At 40.7% G+C, this 22,989-nt stretch overlaps 1 protein-coding gene across 1 annotated transcript; it reads left to right on the top strand.

Annotated features, from left to right (window-relative positions):
* The first annotated feature begins 328 nt into the window (after positions 1–328).
* LOC121582668 (spermatogenesis-associated protein 48) lies at positions 329–20,594 on the top strand. The gene is made up of 9 exons (XM_041898651.1): positions 329–894; positions 1,127–1,218; positions 1,319–1,395; positions 1,628–1,766; positions 1,915–1,982; positions 2,105–2,146; positions 2,347–2,454; positions 3,785–3,880; positions 20,427–20,594. Exons 1-9 carry the CDS (start codon positions 396–398, stop codon positions 20,548–20,550), a joined length of 1,245 nt encoding a protein of 414 aa, XP_041754585.1. The 5' UTR covers positions 329–395; the 3' UTR covers positions 20,551–20,594.
* The last annotated feature ends 2,395 nt before the right edge of the window (positions 20,595–22,989 follow it).

The following is a 22,989-nucleotide window of genomic DNA, read 5'->3' on the forward strand; positions in this document are numbered from 1 at the left end:
ATTTCCTCCAAATTACAGGGGAGCTCCATTCTCCAAATTCTCCTTGAAATATCCTCCCCTGAGTTAGATCATTTTTGCTCCACCACCACTCAAACAACCACCACAAATGCGCATAAAGTGTTTTATAGCTAAACTATATTACAAACATGTAATCTTATTTTCTCTCTCTGATTAAATTGATTGATTTGCTTAAATCCTTGAAAGGGTGCTCCTCTTTCCAAATCAGTAATTTGACCCAGCAGCCAACATTGCAGTCTCCAGGCAACAAGAGACGCAGAAAAGTCATAGCTGCCTTGACTTCGTCATAGTTATCCAACAAAGGCTCTGTGACTCAAGCAATAGTGGGTCTAATTCATTTTTTCTCTTGGTCTGTCACTCGGTGTCTGTTTTAAACGATGGCTGGAGTATGCGTTCCATCTGAGCCATCCTCTACGGATTTGCACCGGGTCAGACTTCTACAATCAAATGTAAACCGAGTTGGTGCAAGATGGATGCACAGGCAAATGAACTTGCCCTGCGAGAGAGGTCCCGAGGGAAGATATTACTTTAACAGCTTACTAGAACAACAGAGGAGTGCATTCTCGAAATTCAACCTACTGGCCCATCCACCTGCCGACAATGCGCCCATGGCGCCTTTACGAGATGAGGTCTTGTTGATTGATCCGTGCAATGGGCATCTAAGTGCGGGGGCTGAGGTGGATTTGGCAACTAAAGGAAGACCTCAATTTATAGATATTCCTTATATTCCGTCTGGATTATGGGTCGCCCCCGGTTCCAGAGAAAGGCCCCAGACACCTCTAGTCAGGCCATCAGCCGGGACATGCGACCTGTCAGAAAACAAGGCATGGAACTCAAGGACAATGCCAGACGCAGCTCTTCGGGCCAGTCTTGGAGGTAAAATTAGAGTTTAAAGTAGCCTAGGACTAATTATAAAGCCTAATGTGAAGTACACTTATAAGGCTGACAGTATAGCATAATACACATAAGCCGACCCAATTCTTTAGGCAAATTTACTTATTTTGTTATAAAGACTGTATGTAAGTAAATCCAACATCTCACTGTAGCCTACCATGCCAAATAGGCTTGCAGTTTCCCACACTTTACTAGCCTAATATGTCATCAAAAGGTTGGACAAGTCATTCGAAGGTCAAACCAGAGCCTCCCAAAATGCCATGTACAGTGAAATTCTTCGGGTTTTTCCCTGAAAGAGAGAACTTGGTATGTTATAACCCTATAAGTTTACATAATGATACATTTTCAACGGTTTCAAAGCAGTGAAGTGAAATCTTGTTGATTGTTGATGTGTTTGATTTTGAAGGAAGTCAGACCCTCTGGTTCCAGTCAATGGATAGAGAAGGCAGCACTGCGTTATATCTACACTTCAGTGGCTCAGAGGTCAGGTGCCACCCAGGACCTTCATATTTTCTCTCAAACACATTGTGCAGCAGAGTATAGTCACTGTGTTCCATTCTGATATGTATCATATGGTTTCTTTGACCTTTTGCATGATGGAGACCTTGCAACCATAGCATCCAGTTATATTCTAATTTGTGTATGTTTTCTGAATAACACACAAACAGTGTAGGCCTAAGTGTGTCACCATGCCTTGTAATATATTAACTTGCAGGGGCTATGAGGACGTCGGTTGGGACACAAAATTACCGCGGCGCCTGAAGCCCCCAGCAACCACCCTTGAGAAAATGGCAGACCCTGTGAATCAGCATTTTACCCAGAAGTGTTACCACAACAAACCAGAGCTGTGGCAGGTGAGTGCATGTGTCTAGAAAATACACAACACTGAAGTTAATTTAAATACTGTCCATCCCAATTGTAATTATAGAATTTGGTTTTAATGGGACATCCTAAACTAACAAATAATGTAAAAAATTGTGCTGCTTCTAACTCTTCTCTAAGGCGATTGGAGCCCATTGGAACAGACACCAGCTTCGTGCTAGGAATGAAGTGCGGAAACCTATAACATTGTGAGTGTTTTGGCCTAGCCTTATTTCATGATGTAATAAAAAGAACGGATTTTGCTAGATTGTCTCGTTGAAAAAATAAGCCTGTTTTTTTTGTTCTAAGATTGTTTCATTTTATTTCACAGCACCAGTCCCTGCCCAAACACCTGTCAAATTCCATTGTATGGGTAAGCAGTTCTAGCCTCTGTTTGTGCTATTGGCAACTTTTAGTAATATATATATATATATATATATTATTTTTTTCACATCAATTTGTTTGTTTGTAGGTTCATGTGTAGGCTAAAGCAGTGCCTCTATGGAAGAGTGAAAATCTGTCTCGGAGTGTGACTGGACTTGCTTTTTGTGTGTCCTCTTTATGTTATTGGAGTGGTGTGGTGGGATCCATGAACATGGACAACATAGATAAGACAGGACATGACTTCTACCCCTTGACTATGCAGCGGACCACTTTGCCCCCATACACTCCCACGGCACAGTATGTATCTTCATGATGTACACTACGGGTCAAAAGTTTTAGAACACCTACTCATTCAAGGGTTTTTCTTTATTTTTACTATTTTCTACATTGTAGAATAATAGTGAAGACATCAAAACTATGAAATAACACATATGGAATCATGTAGTAACCAAAAAAGTGTTAAACAAATCAAAATATATTTTATATTTGAGATTCTTCAAATAGCCACCCTTTGCCTTGATGACAGCTTTGCACACTCTTGGCATTCTCTCAACCAGCTTCACCTTGAATGCTTTTCCAACAATCTTGAAGGAGTTCCCACATATGCTGAGCACTCTGCGGTCCACCTCATCCCAAACCATCTCAATTTGGTTGAGGTCGGGGGATTGTGGAGGCCAGGTCATCTGATGCAGCACTCCATCACTCTCTTTCTTGGTAAAATAGCTCTTACACAGCCTGGAGGTGTGTTGGGTCATTGTCCTGTTGAAAAACAAATGATAGTCCCACTAAGCCCAAACCAGATGGGATGGCGTATCGCTGCAGAATGCTGTGGTAGCCATGCTGGTTAAGTGTGCCTTGAATTCTAAATAAATCACAGACAGTGTCACCAGCAAAGCACCCCCACACCATAACACCTCCTCCTCCATGTTCTTGCCATAATATGGACTTTGTCTTTTACCAAAAAGGGCTATCTTATGTATGCCCCCCCAACCTTGTCACAACACAACTGATTGGCTCAAACGCATTAAGAAGGAAATAAATTCCACAAATTAACTTTTAACAATGCATACCTGTTAATTGAAATGCATTACAGGTCACTACCTCATGAAGCTGGTTGAGAGAATGCCAAGAGTGTGCAAAGCTGTCATCAAGGCAAAGGGTTGATATTTGAAGATTCTCAAATATAACATTTGATTTGTTTAACACTTTTTTGGTTACTACATGATTCCATATGTGTTATTTCATAGTTTTGATGTCTTCACTATTATTCTACAATGTAGTAAATAGTAAAAATAAAGAAAAACACTTGAATGAGTAGGTGTTCTAAAACTTTTGACCGGTAGTGTACCTTCACTGATCATTATACACCACACTGCCCAATATAAAGCATACACCTTCACTTATACAAGATACCTTCACTAATAATACACAAAGCATTATTGGTGGCATTGAAGAGTCTAGTAAGATTGGAATCACACTCAAACGTATTATCTGTTTGTTTATAGTTTCATTCATTAAATTGTATTCTATTGGATATACATCAACATTTTTTCCATTGTGGACTATATGCAATATATGAATAATGTGCAAATGTATAAAACTTGATTCTCTAATATTTTTGTCCCAGCCGCCCCACCATCCCTGGCTATACCGGCAAGGCTCACTATGATGGTGCTCGGTCCTCTGGGTTCAGTCTGCCTCTTCTACCCAGCTCTGCCCCAGGGTGAGTCCCTAGTACCCTATATGTAGTCATACACAATGATTCATTACCATATTACATATATGTCAACCTCATTCAGCTGTGTGGGACATACAGTATGTGAAACAAGTGCGTTCTTTCCCATTCACATTGGACAAGGATTACCACTATAATCCATTAGAGGGCATCCTAAACTCTCTAACAACATCTGCCTCAGGCTATTGCTATGGCTGTGAACCCCAAGGCATCCATGGGCTTGCCTGTGATTGCGCTGACAATTCCTTGATAACAAAATTAAACTTTTTAGTAGTGTACACCCAGCTTGTGTGGGCCCTATGGTACCTTTATTTCACAAAGGAATGTTCTGTTTTCTCCTTGAGCTACACTATATATACAAAAGTATGTGGACACCCCTTCCAATTAGTGGATTTGGCTATTTCAGCCACACCCGTTGCTGACAGGTGTATAAAATCGAGCACACAGCCATGCAATCTCCATAGACAAACATTGGCAGTAGAATGGCCTTACTTAAGAGCTCAGTGACTTTCAACGGGGCACAGTCATAGGATGCCACCTTTCCAACAAGTCAGTTAGTAAAGTTTCTGCCCTGCTAGAGAGCTGCCCCGGTCAACTATAAGTGCTGTTATTGTGAAGTGGAAATGTCTAGGAGCAACAGTGGCACAACCGCGAAGTGGTAGGCCACACAAGCTCACAGAACGGGACCGCCGAGTGCTGAAGCGTCTGTCTTTGGTTTCAACACTCACTAGTTCCAAACTGCCTCTGGAAGCAACATCAGCACAATAACTGTTCGTCGGGAGCTTCATGAAATGGGGTTCCATGGCCGAGTAGCCACACACAAGCCTAAGATCACCATGCGTAATGACAAGCATCGGCTGGAGTGGTGTAAAGCTCGCCACCATTGGACTCTGGCTTCACCATCTGGCAGTCCGACGGACGAATCTGGGTTTGGCGGATGCCAGGAGAAAGCTACCTGCCTGAATGCATAGTGCCAACTGTAAAGTTTGGTGGAGGAGGAATAATGGTCTGGGGCAGTTTTTCATGGTTCGGGCTAGGCCCCTTAGTTCCAGTGAAGGGAAATCCTAACGCTACAGCATACAATGACATTGTAGACAATTCTGTGCTTCCAATTTTGTGGCAACAGTTTGGGGAAGGCCCTTTCCTGTTTCAGCATGACAATGCCCCCGTGCACAAAGGGAGGTCCATACAAAAATGGTTTGTCGAGATCGGTGTGGAAGAACTTGACTGGCCTGCACAGAGCCCTGACCTCAACCCCATCGAAAACCTTTGGGATGAATTGGAACGCAGGCTGCGAGCTAGGCCTTATCGCCCAACATCAGGGCCCAACCTCACTAATGCTCTTGTGGCTGAATGGAAGCAAGTCCCCGCAGCAATGTTCCAACATCTAGTGGAAATCCTTCCCAGAAGAGTGGAGGCTGTTATAGCTGCAAAGGGGGGACCAACTCCATATTAATGCCCATGATTTTGGAATGAGATGTTCAACGAGCACATACTTTTGGAAATGTAATGTATATCAGTTCAGAACCACGGCAGGTAGCAGAAAAGTATGTTTTTATTTCAATAATAATCCTGCAAAAAAAACCAAAATTAGAAACAACAAACTTCAAATAAAAATATATTTATTTTGAACTGTGACATGATGGCTCAAAAAGAGTATACTGTCTTATTTAAAATTTGAAGGAGTTCTGATGACAATCTAAGCAGCAAGCTAGCTGCCAATCGTATCACTTGAAAGTTTCGGGAATTAAAGCTGATCCACATGACTACTTGTTTATCAAATGGATAATTCGTATTGGCTCAAGCTTTTCAAGTCCTGTCATACCATAGCAATTAGCACCAAGAAAATAGTTTGGGTTTCAGTTATAAAAGTTGTTTTTATAGCTTTCCCAGGAATGTTGCCTGAACACAATCTGGATGTTTTGAGAATGTGTTTAGGATGACTTTTATTAATGTCTCCCCAATATACCCATAGGAACCATATTTCTTACATGATTGTATGCAGTATGACAGTACCCATATTAACCGCAATATAATTACTCTGCTATACACAGTAGCTGAAGATAAGATATTCAACTATTGTTAAAATGAAAAGAAAGAACTGCTTGTAGTTTCAAATTAAAAGTAGTTATGTGGTTACATTTAATTTTACCAAGAAATCTAAATTCCATGTAAAAACATGGTATCTGTGCAACACCCATTTAAAATGCGGGGAATATGATCTATGACTATGAACTATGGACTATGATCGCTTATTGATGTCACTTGTTAAATCCACTTCAATCAATGTAGGTGAAGGGGAGAAGACAGGTTAGAGATGGATTTTTAAGCCTTGTGACAATTGAGACATGGATTGTGTATGTGTGCCATTCAGAGGGTGAATGGGCAAGACAAAATATTTAAGTGCCTTTGAACGGAGTATGGTAGTAGGTGCCAGGAGCACCGGTTTGAGTGTGTCAAGAACTGCAACGCTGCTGGGATTTTAACGCTCTAACAATTTCCCGTGTGTATCAAGAATGGTCCACCACCCAAAGGACTTCCAGCCAACTGTGGGAAGCATTGGAATCTACATCGGTCAGTATCCCTTTGGAACACTTTCGACACCTTGTAGAGTCCATGCCCCAAGGAATTGAGGCTGTTCTGAAAGCAAAAGGGGGTGCAACTCAATATTAGGAAGGTGTTCCTAATGTTTTGTACACTCAGTGTATATAAAGAATCTGTTAAAAAAAACGAATAATTGAAGTATAAATTCCCATAGATTTCTATAATAACCTGTTAATTACCATTGTTTCTGAAAAATCCTGTAACTTTGGTCAATTGCTGGGAGTTTTGCAACCCTACGATTGAAACATTTCCTAAATTAAAGTGGGTTCCTCAGAGACAGACAGACAGATATCTAGGTAATTATGCAGTCTGTTGTCAATACCTTAAACCATTTCACATGGTAAAACACAATTTGCAGATCTCACTTAGACTTTTCAGCAAAACTCTAAACACATTCTCATTCTCAAAACACATTCTGCACTCTAATGCACATGTCATACATACTGGTAAACACAAGTGGCAACAATCAAATACAAATAGAGAACACATGTCATTGATTGAACACAGCCACTAAAAATTGATTTAACCTGTTTCAAATGATGCGACACAACCAATATAAGTCAGTTCAGAGAGCAAACGGGTTGTTGAAGGAGAAAGTATGAGAATGGATAGAAGAAACAATGTGAGAGGACGAGGACGAGTGCGTATGCGAGGTGGGCGACGAGGAGGAAGAGGAGGAGGAGGGCAAGAAAGAGGAAGAGGAGGACGAAGAGTCGAAATATCTGATGAAATTCGACCAACAGTCATAGACCATGTTCTTGTCCATGGACTGACAATGAGGGAAGCAGGACTTAGAGTGCAACCCAATTTGAGCCGATTTTCTGTGTCCACCATAGTAAGGACATTCAGAGAAGAGAACAGGTACAGTATACTACTGTATTTTTGTCCCTTTTAGTATTGTATACTGTAGTACAGTGCATTGTAGGCTGTATACTGTACAATGGACGAATTGTATGGCCCTGAACATTGTGCTTTCCATTTGTTAACAGTACTGACTGCTCAATAGATTTTGACTGGTTGCAGGTTCATATCAACAAAGAACAAGAATTACAGTATCACAGAGACAAAGGACACGTTTGTGAGATGCAGGGCACAGTACTGTAAAAATAGGGGTACAAGGAGGACGAAGAACAAAAAACAAAATTGCAAAGAGCAAAGCAGAGTAGTAATTTCTGCTCCATTTTGAGCTACTATGATAGAACATGTTTTCGTTCATCAAAAGACAATGACGGAAAAATATGATATTTGTTTTGAGATTAAAAATGTACTTCTCCCTGAGAACTGTATGTTTTGAACAATGTGTTTAAAAAATGTCGGTGTATTGTTTACTGACTGCTTGAGAGTGTATATCATTTTGATCACTTTGTTTATGATTTGAGAGCAGTGTTTGATTTTGAACACAGGTAAAACTGTTTTGAGGCGAATGTTTCATTTTGCGAGAGGAGTCAGAGGTTTTGTAAATAGTGCTTGAAGATGAGGTTTTGTGTTTAATGTTTTCAGGAAATGGAGCAAGGTTTCAGAAATTGTGTTTAAGCAATGGAGAAAAACTGTAATAGGAAATGACTCAAGTAAAAGTGAAAGTCACCCAGTAAAATCCTACTTGAGTAAAAGTCTAAAAGTATTTGGTTTTAAATATACTTAAGTATCAAAAGTAAATGTAATTGATAAAATGTACTTAAGTATCAAAAGTAAAAGTATAAATAATTTCAAATTCCTTATATTACAGTTTTTCTCGATTGTTTACACACATTTTCTGAAAGCATGCCTCATATTCTCAGAACTCTACACACAAATCAAAAAACACACACACAATGGGCAAAACCCCTCAATTCTCCAGCAAAATGAAACTTTACATTCAAAACAATGTTATTTCTTATCAAAATTGTATTTTGTTTTCAAATGACACACACAAACCATCATATGAATAGACATTTATAAGAACCAGTTGAACACTGATGTGCTCAATGTAAAACACTATGATGAATGGAAAACACTTATTCTCCATTCATCATAATGACTTTTTTTGGTTCAGTGTTGCCATTACTACAGACAGTACATACATAAGTGTGTTGTAAAATATTTGAGAATATTGTTTTTATACTCAGAACACACAAATACACGGTAACAAATATATTTCTTTTTTCCCACAAAAACAATGTACACAGTGTACATCCCATTCCCAACCAACACAAAGTTGCATATACAGTGGTCTACATACAAAACAGAAGAATTGAATGTATACAGTTACAGTAAAAAAAAAAATATATATATATATATGCTGCATCCTCTGTTCTGTTGCGGTCTGGCCACAGCACCTCATCCACATCACAACCAATGTTTTCCCTGGCCAAGCAGCGGGGGAAATATTGCCTAGCATGGCGATTCTAGCCATGAAAAGCATCAGCTGCTATATCTCCACATGCGTCTTCCATAGCTTGGAGAAGAGGTATACGCGTTTGTGGATTTCGGTCATACACTTTCCATCTCCAGGCAGAAAAATATTCCTCAATAGGATTGAGGAATGGAGAATATGGTGGGAGATAAACAACTAAAAAGCGTGGGTGGGCAGTGAACCAGTTACGAACCAGAGCAGCCCTGTGGAAACTTACGTTGTCCCAAATGACAACGTACCTGAGCTGCTCTGGGCCATCTACCTGATCTGGTGGAATGAGTGTGTTGTGTAGGGTGTCCAGGAATGTGATCAGATGGGCGGTGTTGTAGGGGCCAAGGATAGCATGGTGATGGATGACGCCGTGGTGGGTAATCGCTGCACACATTGTGATGTTCCCTCCGCGCTGGCCAGGGACATGAACAATGGCACGCTGGCCGATGATATTCCTTCCCCTCTTTCGTCTTTTTGTGAGGATGAATCCAACCTCATCAATGAAGATGAACTGGTGCTCCACTGCAGCCCCCTCTAGCTCAAGGACTCTCTGAAACACACATGACAATATCAGAAATAGACATGGAGTGGTCACTATTGTGAAGCACAATCATTATGATTACAATACTGAAATATGTATACTTTATACAGTGTTGAGAGTATGCATCAATTGTGGGATTGTATAGGACTCACTTGCACATAGTTATATCGCAATTCTTTGACTCTTTCTGAATTGCGTTCAAATGGCACCCTGTAGACCTGCTTCATCCTGAGATTATTTCTGCGCAAGACACGGTCCAGTGTTGATAAGCTTACCCTATCAATATTTTGAAATATCTCATTGTTTTCTATTATTTTTCTTTGTATTTGCCGTAATGTTATGGCGTTATTTTCTAGGACCATGTTCATGATTTCAGTTTCCTGTTCAGGAGACAGAACACATTCCCGACCACCTTGTGTTGGTAATCTTTCAGTTCTGCCAAACAAATAGTAAAATGCTGTAAATACAAAGTAGAAATACATTTCCCAAATACTTGAAACATACTTTATTTTTACAGTCCTACAGAACAGTCCACAGGCAATACTGTAATACTGTACTCATTGAGTACTGTATTGATATGCAGTACTGCAATTTTCTAGTGAGAGTAGATTTCTTACCTATTCTCATTTCGGAATGTCCGGATGATGGATGCTACAGTGTACCTGCTCAAATTTGGCTGTACTCTTTGCCCAGCCTCCCTCATTGTTAGACCATGGTTTACCACATGATCAACCAAAGTGGCTCGGATCTCATCAGAGATTACGGTCCTTGGCCTTCCTTGTCCTCGTCCTTGTCCTCCCCGTCCTCCTCCTCTTACTCTCACTCCTCTGGCTCTGCCTCTGTTTCCAATGTTGGCATCCATTGCTCCAAAACAGAAGAGCTCACCTGTTGCCCTTTTATGCTAAAGCTCTGATTGCTAATTGTAAAACTGTGTGACGGGTGTTTGCCCATGTGATGAGTCAGTGTGCATATTTGAATGGCAGTGTGTTCATTGTGAAAACAAGAGATTTTCTGCATGAAAATTGTGCCAAATGCAAAGATTTGTGTGTAGTGTTTTGAAAAAAGTGTGTTGTAGGACTGCAATTTGAGTGTAAAGCAGGAATTGTGCTTGTAGTTTAGCAGAATTGGTTCAGGGGGTTGGTGCATGAGTTACATGTTGTGGTCATTGTGTCTCAAGTACCAGTATTTGTGTGTAAACAATTGAGAAAAACTGTAACCACACGGCCCATTTTCTTGTTTTTTAAATTTACGGATAGCCAGGGGCACACTCCAACACATAACTTACAAACAAAGCATTTGTGTTTAGTGAGTCCGTCAGATCAGGTGTGTTTAGTGAGTCCGTCAGATCAGGTGTGTTTAGTGAGTCCGTCAGATCAGGTAGTAGGGATGACCAGGGATGTTCTCTTGATAAGTGCGTGAATTGGACCATTTTCCTGTCCTGCTAAGCATTCAAAATGTAATGAATACTTTTGGGTGTCAGGGAAAATGTATGGAGTAAAAGGTACATTATTTTCTTTAGGAATGTAGTGAAGTAAAAGTAAAAGTTGTCAAAAATAAAAATAGTAAAGTAAAGTACAGATACCCCAAAACAACTACTTAAGTAGTACTTGAAAGTATTTGTACTTAAGTACTTTACACCACTGCCCTCTCCCCCTCCCCCCTTTAACCTCTCTCTCTCTCTCTCTCTCTCTCTCTCTCTCTCTCTCTCTCTCTCTCTCTCTCTCTCTCTCTCATCTCTCTCCCCCTCCCTCCTTTAACCTCTCTCTCTCTCTCTCTCGCTCTCTCTCTCATCTCTCTCCCCCTCCCTCCTTTAACCTATTTCTCTCTCCCCCCTCTCGTCATCTGTCTCCCCCCCTCCTTCCTTTACTCTCTCTCTCTCTGCCTGTCTGAGTCTCACCAATTTACCCATTGCAACTTTATCACCAACTTGTTTGCCTTAAATGCAATGTATTGACTTGTGTCAACTACCTTGATGCATATCGATGTATCAATATGCTTGACACGTATCTTTTTGCATTGAATACAATGTATTGACAAATGCGTCATGACTCGTGATACATCTCTTTTTGTCAAGGCGTCACAGACTGATGCTTATCAATGATATTGTGTGTCATAGTCCATTGTTAGTGAAGTAAGGACTGTAACTTCAGGTGAACTCCATGTGAAGTTGTGTTTCCCATGTTTCTGTTAGATCTACATTATCCTAATGCTTGTCAGCTTTTGTGTCGCTTTTGGAAAAAACGGTTGGTGGCTAGAACATGACAGTGTCACCTAAAAGACTAACAGTTAAAGTTGTAACACAGGGAAAACAATGATTGACATTGGCACAGAATCACACTATGAAAAGTTGGAAGTATGGGAGAAAAATCAGGAAGAAAGAACCATTCATCATACTGCCAATCTTATAATAATAATAATATATGCCATTTAGCAGATGCTTTTGTCCAAAGCGATTTAGTCTTTTAAACATTTAAGTGTTTTTCATACTTACTTATACAAACTTTCATCCTTATTTCATAATGACCAAAAACAGTACACACTGCTACTTCTTTGTATGTTGAAGTCAATATGAAACCCAGATAGATAAGCTTAAACTGTACTCAAATGACAAAAGAAGAAGACCTGAACACAAATAATGATTAGGATTGGAATCTATGTAGCAGTATCAAATGGAACATGTATTGCATACTATAGGCTACAATAACAAATACAGTGCATTCGGAAAGTATTCAGACCCCTTGACTTTTTCCACATTTTGTTACGTTACAGCCTTATTTTAAAATTGATTAAATTGTTTTTTTTCCCTCATCAATCTACACACAATACCCCATAATGACAAAGCAAAAGCAGGTTTTTAGACATTTTAGCAAATGTATTAAAAATAAAAACAGAAATACCTTATTTACATAACTGTTCAAACCCTTTGCTATGAGACTCAACATTGAGCTCAGGTGCATCCTGTTTCCATTGATCATCCTTGAGATGTTTCTACAACTTGATTGGAGTACACCTGTGGTAAATTCAATTGATTGGACATGATTTGGAAAGGCACACAACTGTCTATATAAGGTCCCACAGTTGACAGTGCATGTCAGAGCAAAAACCAAGCCATGAGGTCGAAGGAATTGTCCGTAGAGCTCCGAGACAGGACTGTGTCGAGGCACAGATCTGGGGAAGGGTACCAAAACATTTCTGCAGATTGAAGGTCTCCAAGAACACAGTGGAGTTTGCCAAAAGGCACCTAAAGGACTCTCAGCCCATGAGAAACAAGATTCTCTGGTCTGATGAAACCAAGATTGAACTCTTTGGCCTGAATGCCAAGCATCACGTCTGGAGGAAACCTGCCACCATCCCTACGGTGAAGCATGGTGGTGGCAGCATCATGCTGTGTGGATGTTTTTCAGCGGCAGGGACTGGGAGACTAGTCAGGATTGAGGGAAAGATGAACGGAGCAAAGTACAGAGAGATCCTTGATGAAAACCTGCTCCAGAGCGCTCAGGACCTCAGACTGGGGCTAAAGTTCACCTTCCAACAGGACAACGACCCTAAGCACACAGCCAAGACAACGCAGGAGTGGCTTCGGGACAAGTCTCTGAATGTCCTTGAGTGGCCCGGACTTGAACCTGATCGAACATCTCTGGAGAGACCTGAAAATAGCTGTGCAGCGACGCTCCCCATCCAACCTGACAGAGCTTGAGAGGATCTGCAGAGAAGAATGGGAGAAACTCCCCAAATACAGGTGTGCCAAGCTTGTAGCGTCATACCCAAGAAGACTCAAGGCTGTAATCGCTGCTAAATGTGCATCAACAAAGTACTGAGTAAAGGGTGTGAATACTTATGTAAATGTGATATTTCTGTTTTTTGTTTTTAATAAATTTACAAACATTTCTAAAAACCTGTTTTTGCTTTGTCATTATGGATTATTGTGTGTAGATTGATGAGGGGAAAAAAAACTATTTAATCAATTTTAGAATAAGGCTGTAACGTAACAAAATGTGGAAAAAGTCAAGGGGTCTGAATACTTTCGAATGCACTGTAAGCAGAGGAAAACCATCCCCCAAAGTCAGGCAGTCTTGTGTGTCTGTTGTCCAGGATGTAAAAACCTGTTTCCTAGTTGGGCCTCTGTTGAGCAAATTTTACTGGCTTTTGGAGCAGCTCTCTCCAGATGGTTGAATCCAAAGGAGCTCGTGGTCATGGTGGTTTTTCACAACCCAGATCCATTTTCCTGGTGCCCAACACCCTGTGAGATCTGTTTCCTCTACTGATTAAACTGGCCTCCCATCTTTTTTCCAAAAAACTAAACAAAAGACAAGTTCTCGGATTGATTGATTGTCAACGCCAACATTCAGAGGCCTCTGGACTCTGGCCTATACTGTCGTTCTGATGTACCTTTTCCCTCCAATAATTTTTACAATCGCGTACAAGCATTTATTGGAACAATGTTGTCAATTTTCAAAACAGTGTACTTAAGATACAGAACTCCGTGGCCATTTGCAAAACAGTAAATGCATTTTCAAAATGTATTTCCCTTCTCAAAGCATAAATACATTAATCAAAACTATATGATGAAGCGTAAAGAGTAGAACTAAAGAGTAGAACCAACTCACTTGCTTTTACAGTATGATTTGATTATTTTACCATATTAAAACAAGAGTTCAGTTCACATAACAGGGTTTACCTTAAACCTGAGGGACAAATGTAAATAAATCGAAATCACATTAAATAAGTAAAAATCTTTAGAAATTACTTTCCCAAAGGAACAAAATAACTAGGACTACGATGACGGTGAAAACTTGGGGTTATGTGGGTTAAAATCTGCCTAGAAGTTGGACAGACATGATGTGGGACATGCCAAAATGGGGATTTACAGAGAAAACTAATAATTTATTTGAAATAAAACACAATGCTAATGGCATTTTTTAACATGGTTTAGACCATAGATGTATGCGATCCAACTGTTAAATTGAGTGTTTTATAAAAATGTACAGACATAATGTTTGAAGGACATAAAATGCACTCTATTTGTGGAACGACCCACTAACATGCTAAAGCTTTCTGAACCCTACAATGACTGAGAATATAACATAAGCAGCGGCACCCCGCCCTACGCGCGGTAAATCAATGAATCTAATTAATTTGATTCAATGCAATTTCATCTTTGTAGACTGCAACCATCACAGAATTGTTCACTCAATAACCCCCCCTGCAAATCACAAATTCATGCTGCTAATAAGCTATTTACAACTTCCTCGTCTTCTTCAATTACGTTCACCTCCACAGTTTACCACACACAAAAACTTTGGAACAAGCTGACCAGGCCCTGTCAAACTCCCAGTGGGTGTGGTGTTGCGCCTTGTGGAGGGTTTGTGGCCGCTTGTCTGCTTCTCTCCATCTGCTTCTATTCGTCTACTTCTCATTTGCAATTTCTTCGTCGCTGGTTCTGTTGTGTTTGGTGGCCAGCTGGCTGTGGCTATCATGGTGGCATTCGGTTTTGATGTGGCACTGTTGGCGCATAAAGCTGGAGCTCGGGTTGGTGGCAAGTGTGGGAGGAGAGAGAGACAAAGGTGCGTCCATTGCTCATTATAAAGGGACCCAGGCAGGTGCATCCGTTAGGGCGATCAGAGGCAACCAAACCGGGGTTGAGTTCAGTACGACAGAACGGTGTGCAACGTTGAATTCAACGGAAACGGTACTGTACTGAATGACCAGTTGAAAAAAAAGTTGGATTATTTTTGTGCAGTTACCATATAGTGTGCTGCATGAGTTTTGTGATTTCAGATGGTCACACCCATATCGATCAGGTCAGACCTCGCCACACCCATCAAACGTGAGCAAGCGTACCTCAAAGGCTGTTGAAGAATTGTGGACAACGTTTTGGGGAAACATGTCGTTTAGTACAAACTGTCATGCAACATAGCAAACGTTGAATCGAACTGAATGCACCCCAGAGTTGGGCTCATACACAAAGGGTCGGGTTAACAGCATGAGCTTGACACATTGTATACAAATCATAATAACCCCCTTTCCCACATAAAATCCTTGAAAGTTTCCAAGGTTCCGGTAGTTTACTGGTACATTTCTAAAGTTACTGGTAATATTCCCTCCCTTTGCAACCCTAAGAGCAATCTAATGGAACCTAATGGAACGATCACTTAATCCTCCTTTCTCCTTCACTCTCCCAAATTGGCAGCTATGATTAAAGTTCAAGTTCAAGTTGTTGGACATAAGGAGGTTTTTATAATAGGGACCTTGTAGCAGTCATAAGGGCAGGACATCTGTAGAAATATACAAGTAGATTTACTAAATATACACAAGCAATACCCCAAAAGAAATACCCTCTGTATCAGGCTTAACCTGTCCTATCTGCACAGACATAGGTAGCAGGTAAGACTGTGCAGATTGTGTAGTCTTGACTCAGACCCCTTGAAAAACCAAGTTGAATCTGCCTAACAGGACCTCAAAAGCCTTGTTCACACTGTAGGCCTTAATGCTCAAATCAGTTTGGTTTTTTCAAATCCGTTTTGGAATACTGACTGTCCAAACAGCAAGTTACAAGTGATCAAATTGTATTGGCATAGATTCTAGTGTCTGGAATGCTGTTGGAGAAATGCAACACCATTCTTCCCAGGAAATTCCATAATTTGGTGTTTTGTTGATAGTGGTAGAAAACGCTGTCTCAGGCGCCGCTCCACAATCTCCCATAAGCATTTAATTGGGTTGAGATCTGGTGACTTATACGGCCATGGCATATAGTGAAACATCAGCAAGTTGAGCAGTCTTCGTCACTGAAGCTCCTGACAAATGTGCCCCAACAATCGCCCCAGTCACTGAGATCTCTTCTTCTAGCCATGGTAGCCAAAATAATGGGCAACTAGGCCTGCCCAGCATTTTTATTCATGACCCTAAGCATGCTTTCAATATACTTTGTATCCCTCATTTACTCAAGTGTTTCCTTTATTTTGGCAGTTAGCTGTAGCTACTAAGATATGTCAAAAACAGTCTAAATGTCACGATCGCTGACAGATGCGGACCAAGGCGCAGCGTGATAAGCATACATTCTTTATTCAGTACTAAACACGAACCAAAACAACAAACGAAACGATACGTGAAGTCCTAGGTTATACACAAAACCTTACGGAACATAATCAATACAGAATACGCAACAGGTGTACCCACTAGACATGACAAAACAAACATCGAAAACATCAAGCGGTAGCAGCTAGTACTCCGGGGACGACGAACGCCGAAGCCTGCCTGAGCAAGGAGGAGGAGCAGCCTCGGCGGCATCCGTGACACTAAAAACCACTTGAGGGCAAATAAATCAGATTTGACCATTCAGACACAAGTCGCATGGCCGGTATTCAGATTTGTATCGAAGGTGGTTTGAAATGTGGCTTGAAATATCTGATTCCATGTGCTTTTTGGCTGTTCAGACTGAAGGAAAAAGATCAGATTCAAATCGGATATACAAAACATAGGATTTGAGTCACTTGAAACTGCTAGTGTGAACAAGGCCGGTACGTATACTCACTTGGCCCCTACCAGGACCATACAATTACCCAATTGGCAATTGAAGAGTTTATTTCCAAAATGCTATATACACCAATTTTTCACATTTGTGTTTTTTCATCAGAAATGATTGCTTCTGGGTACCTTCATGTGTGTTCAAAATATTACTGTTCTCAGATTTTTTATTCATAGATGTATGAAAATGTTTTTGTTGTTGTTGCTAAATGCTATATATCCATTGTTTAGCTGGAATGGAATGTTCGTATCCTGTATATTTTACTGTGATATGTGGTTGTCTCACCTAGCTATCTTAAGAAGAATGCACTTACTGTCACTCTAGATAAGAGCATCTGCTAAATTACCCAAATGTAAAATGTACATGTTTTACATATACAGTGCATTCGGACAGTATTCAGACCCCTTCACTTTTTCCACATTTTGTTACGTTACAGCCTTATTCAAAAATGGATTAAATTAATTTTTTTCCTCATCAATCTACATACAATACCCTATAATGACAAAGCGAAAACAGGTTTTTAGAAATACCTTATTTACATAAGTGTTTAGACCCTTTGATATGAGACTCGAAATTGAGCTCAGGTGCATCCTGTTTCCATTGATCATCCTTGAGATGGTTCTATAACTTGATTGGAGTCCACCTGTGGTAAATTCAATTGATTGGACATGATTTGGAAAGACACCTGTCTATATAAGGTCCCACAGTTGACAGTGCATGTCAGAGAGAAAACCAAGCCATGAAGTCGAAGGGATTGTCCGTAGAGCTCCGAGACAGGATTGTTTCAAGGCACAGATGTGGGGAAGGGTACCAAAAAAAGTCTGCAGCATTGAAGGTCCCCAAGAACACAGTGGCCTCCATTGTTCTTAAATGGAAGAAGTTTGGAACCACCAAGACTCTTCCTAGTGCTGGCCACCTGGCGAAACTGAGCAATCGGGGGAGAAGGGCCTTGGTCAGGGAGGTGATCAAGAACCCGATGGTCACTCTGACAGAACTCCATAGTTCCTCTGTGGAGATGGGAGAACCTTCCAGAAGGACAACCATCTCTGCAGCACTCCACCAATCAGGCCTTTATGGTAGAGTGGCCAGACGGAAGCCACTCCTCAGTAAAAGGCACATGACAGCCCGATTGGAGTTGGCCAAAAGGCACCTAAAGGACTCTCAGACCATGAGAAACAAGATTATCTGATCTGATAAAAACCAAGATTGAACTCTTTGGCCTGAATGCCAAGTGTCACGTCTGGAAGAAACCAGGCACCGCTCATCACCTGGCCAATACCATCCCTACGGTGAAGCATGGTGGTGGCAGCATCATGCTGTGGGGATGTTTTTCAGCGGCAGGGACTGGGAGACTAGTCAGGTTCGAGGGAAAGATGAACGGAGCAAAGTACAGAGAGATCCTTGATGAAAACCTGCTCCAGACTGCTCAGGACCTCAGACTGGGGCGAAGGTTCACCTTCCAACAGGACAACGACCCTAAGCACACAGCCAAGACAACGCAGGAGTGGCTTCGGGACAAGTCTCTGAATGTCATTGAGTGGCCCAGCCAGAGCCCGGACTTGAACCTGATCGAACATCTCTAGAGAGACCTGAAAATCGCTGTGCAGCGACGCTCCCTATCCAACCTGACAGAGCTTGAGAGGATCTGCAGAGAAGAATGGGAGAAACTCCCCAAATACAGGTGTGCCAAGCTTGTAGCATCATACCCAAGAAGACTTGAGGCTGTAATCGCTGCCAAAGGTGCTTCAACAAATTACTGAGTAAAGGGTCTGAATACTTATCTAAATGTGATATTTCCATTTTTTATTTGAAATACATTTGCTTAAATACTAAAACCCTGTTTTTGCTTTGTCATTATGGGGAATTGTGTATGGATTGATGAACAAAAAAACTATTTGATCAAATGTATCATTTGTACAGTTCTTTATTAAAAATGTAGTTATGTGTTACATTTGACTGTGTAAAACCTAGCAGTACTACTTATTTATCTGAGAATGAGGCGGATATATACCATTTTGCAGAATAAAACATGATTATTTGTCCCTCTGAAATGAAACCATCAAGTGATAGATTTTAAACAAATACATGTCTGTCATTGAACAACCCCATGCCATGATTAGATAGTGAAAAAACACATAAATCTCTTTCATAATTTCTTTAAACAATATAAGCTAATTAACCAACATTTCTGAAAATGGATATACAGTATACCATTTTGTAATGAAACTCTTCAATTACAACCAATAAACTGTTATACAATAATAATAATAAATATGATATAATATGCCATTTAGCAGACGCTTTTATCCAAAGCGACTTACAGTCATGTGTGCATACATTTTTGTGTATGGGTGGTCCCGGGGATCGAACCCACTACCCTGGCGTTACAAGCGCCGTGCTCTACCAGCTGAGCTACAGAGGACCATACAATGTAAAGGCAACTTCCACATCCCTTATTACATTTGTACATTTGTCTAAATCAGACTTAATCTTAATATTTGATCATCATTCATAATGGAACACAATTTAATTTACATCACAGTAAACTCATTAATATTAGCATCCTCAAAGGAAGGGAGCGAGCCCAACTAACAGCAAACAAACACATTTTCGGAAAATGAAATGATCTTCGTCATGAGTCTTGCGAATGTTCATGTGCACTATAAACATCATGCCCACTCAGAGGAGAGGAAATGATAGGCCTAAATGAAAATGTAACTATAGGGCCTATCTTTGTCTACCAAATATGAAACAGAAAGGTTTAAATGTTGCAATAAACGGTAAGGAAATGGAATGATGAAATGCTAGCAATTATTGTAGGATAATATGCATTTTAACTTGGGAAGGAAACATCAAATATTTTCAATGTGGAAACAAAGTGCTCTCTATCGGCGGGAGTTTGAAGAGCGCACAGGTGGAGAGACATGTCTAGTGCGTCTTCGCCACGAGGCTGCTCTCTGACATAAACTGAAGTGCGACAGGGAATGCAAATACGATGAACCCATCAATGAGTGGCCTGGGAATATAACCTAATGGATGTTTAAGGACCCCTGCCCTCCTTCCCTCGCCTTTGCCCCTCTTTACCATTCCTTTACCACTCCTGCCTTGTCGTCTTTTCATTAATATGGCTATTTTGAACCATATGGTCTATCCATTGGAAACTCAACAACAATATGGACACATACAGTATATAAATAGTTTTGCAACCCTACCATTGAAACATTTCCAAAATTAAAGTGGGTAAGTTAAATGCCGGGCCATTGTTTGTAAAGTGCGGACTGTAAGTTTAGGTGAACTCCATATAACGTTTTTTTCCCCATTCATCATAACTGATGATCTCTTTAATTGTGCACTTTTTTAAATGATTTTTTTATATGGTCAGAGAGAGTTATAGTCACAGTTAATGACGTTTTTGTTAGAATTCTGCTTTTAATATTATTTATGCTCTAACTAACTGCTTCAGTGTTGATGTGTTTCACAGGACCAATCAGGGTCTATGGAATCCTCCCGCTCATGCTCGCACTGCACCTCTGTCCAGAATGGTGACCACTGTGCCTCCACAAAACCCATTCCTACATTCCAAGCGACCAGTGTTTCCTGTCTAATGCCTCTTCAAGAACTAATATTAAACAAAGTGTATGAGAAACTTTGGATGGTGTAGTCGTCCATTTTATGCCATCCAATTTCTGTGTGTGAATAGATCTATAATGATGTGATGTCAATGACTGATTCTGGCTGAGTTGGAGAATAATGAGAGGCCTCATTAGCATAATATCCCTGATTTAGATGAGTGGTTTTGTGACTTCAGGGCTGTGAGCTTTTTGATATCATTGTCCTCTCCAGCGTGCGTGTGTGTGTTTGTGTGTGTGTGTGTGTGTGTGTGTGTGTGTGTGTGCGTGCATGCATGTGTGTGTGGAGGTACAGTTGTTTAGCTGTCGGGAAGAGGCATCCAGAGAATCCGGCCATGCAGCCACTCCAAATTAGAAAACAGTGAGAGCACTAACCAAGACCCAGTTCTTTCGGAAGGCTGCAATGAATAAGAAATGTGTATGTGTGTGTAGTCAATGTAAATATCCCCATAAGTGATCTATTTTAATGTATGTATATCATGCAGGTATAACACTTATTGAGTGATACAAATCTACAAGTAGACAGGTAATTTTTTAAGTGCATGCTTAGATCTGCAGTAAGGTGAATAAAAGACAGAGTGCTGGTGCAGGTTCATCTGTTGACAGGAAACTGGGATGTGCTGCCTTCCTGTCTCTTCTCCATCATCTAACATATGTTTCTGCGTTGAAAATTGTCTCGCCGGGATTTAGCTTAGTGAGATTGACTCGAATGTGTTGTCAAAACGTCAAAGTAGTAACAATTCTCCAAAAGTAATATGTTACACAGGGGTGGAAGGAATTGTTGAATGGGTTGGAAGAAATTCACTGTGAACTCACTCATGTAAAACTTTAGAATTTAACATAAAAAACAACACACTCAGTTCCCACATGTTCCTCTTCAATACCACCCCTGGTTATGCACCATTATAAATCAATATATTTCAATTCAATAATCAAACACAGTTCACAAGGATAAAATATATTTGTTGACATTTATTTATTTATTATTAATTTTGTCCAGTGTCCACTGTTAAAAAGCAACCGTTTTGCTCAATCGTTTAGCTAGTGGTTTAAGGCCTTTTCAATTCACATTAGACTTCACTGCCCTAATGGCCTCTGGAAATAATACAAATAGGGGTTTGCTCCCTGATGGTTCAACAGCCTGATGGCTGACACCTCTGGTGTCAAACCACCTTTGTGTGAAACACTGTTGGACCTCTCCTTCCACAGAGAGAGGTAGTTGAAAAGGTTCTTATATGAATAGTGTCTTCAGTTTTTGTTTGCTTTCCTTTATGTGCAGCTGTCATACAGCTCCTGGAATCCTACATACTTGAATCTTTTATCATATACTTTACCTGTATATGCTTGGTCATCATTAGTTGTTTTCTTATATTTTAAGTATTTTTCCAGTTTTATTGACTAGTATAGACATGGAATGAAGAAGACAGATAGAGGGAACATATAATGTTTAGTTTAGTTTATTAGGATCCCCATTAGCTGCTGCACATGCCGCAGCATGGAGTCCACACAAAACATAAAATACAGTGCATTCGTAAAGTGTTCAGACCCCTTGACTTTTTCCACACTTTGTTACGTTAAAGCCTAATTCTAAAATGGATTAAATTGTTTTTTCCCCTCATCAATCTACACACAATAAACCCATAATGAAAAACAGGTTTTTATAATTTTTTGCAAATGTATTACATACATTTCATTAAGTATTCAGACCCTTTACTCAGTACTTTGTTGAAGCATCTTTGGCAGCGATTACAGCCTAGAGTCTTCTTGGGTATGACGCTACAAGCTTGGCACACCTGTATTTGGGGAGTTTCTCCCATTCTTCTCTGCAGATCCTCTCAAGCTCTGTCAGGTTGGATGGGGAGCGTCGCTGCACAGCTATTTTCAGGTCTCTCCAGAGATGTTCGATCGGGTTGAAGTCTGGGCTCTGGCTGAGCCACTCAAGGACATTCAGAGACTTGTCCTGAAGCCATTCCTGCATTGTCTTGGCTGTGTACTTAGGGTCGTTGTCCTGTTGGAAGGTGAACCTTCGCCCCAGTCTGAGGTCCTGAGCGCTCTGGAGCAGGTTTTCATCAAGGATCTCTCCTTACTTTGCTCCGATCATCTTTCCCTTGATCCTGACTAGTCTCCCAGTCCCTGCCGCTGAAAAACATCCCCACAGCATGATGCTGCCACCACCATGCTTCACCGTAGGGATGGTGCCAGGTTTCCTCCAAAACGTGACGCTTGGCTTTCAGGCCAAAGAGTTCAATCTTGGTTTCATCAGACCATCAGAGAATCTTGTTTCTCATGGTCTGAGAGTCCTTTAGGTGCCTTTTGGCCAACTCCAAGCGGGCTGTCATGTGCCTTTTACTGAGGAGTGGCTTCCGTCTGGTCATTCTACCATAAAGGCCTGATTGGTGGAGTGCTGCAGAGATG

This window comes from Coregonus clupeaformis, chromosome 1 (genome assembly GCF_020615455.1).
Source record: "Coregonus clupeaformis isolate EN_2021a chromosome 1, ASM2061545v1, whole genome shotgun sequence".
Classification (NCBI taxonomy): Eukaryota; Metazoa; Chordata; class Actinopteri; order Salmoniformes; family Salmonidae; genus Coregonus; species Coregonus clupeaformis.

What these genes read in the sequence shown, in the direction of transcription:
- LOC121582668 (XM_041898651.1), top strand. Translation starts at nt 396, where the DNA reads ATGGCTGGAGTATGCGTTCCATCTGAGCCATCCTCTACGGATTTGCAC. An exon ending in ACAAACCAGAGCTGTGGCAG is followed by an intron (nt 1,767 to 1,914) that starts GTGAGTGCATGT and finishes CTCTTCTCTAAG; the next exon opens with GCGATTGGAGCCCATTGGAA. An exon ending in CCATACACTCCCACGGCACA is followed by an intron (nt 2,455 to 3,784) that starts GTATGTATCTTC and finishes TTTTTGTCCCAG; the next exon opens with CCGCCCCACCATCCCTGGCT.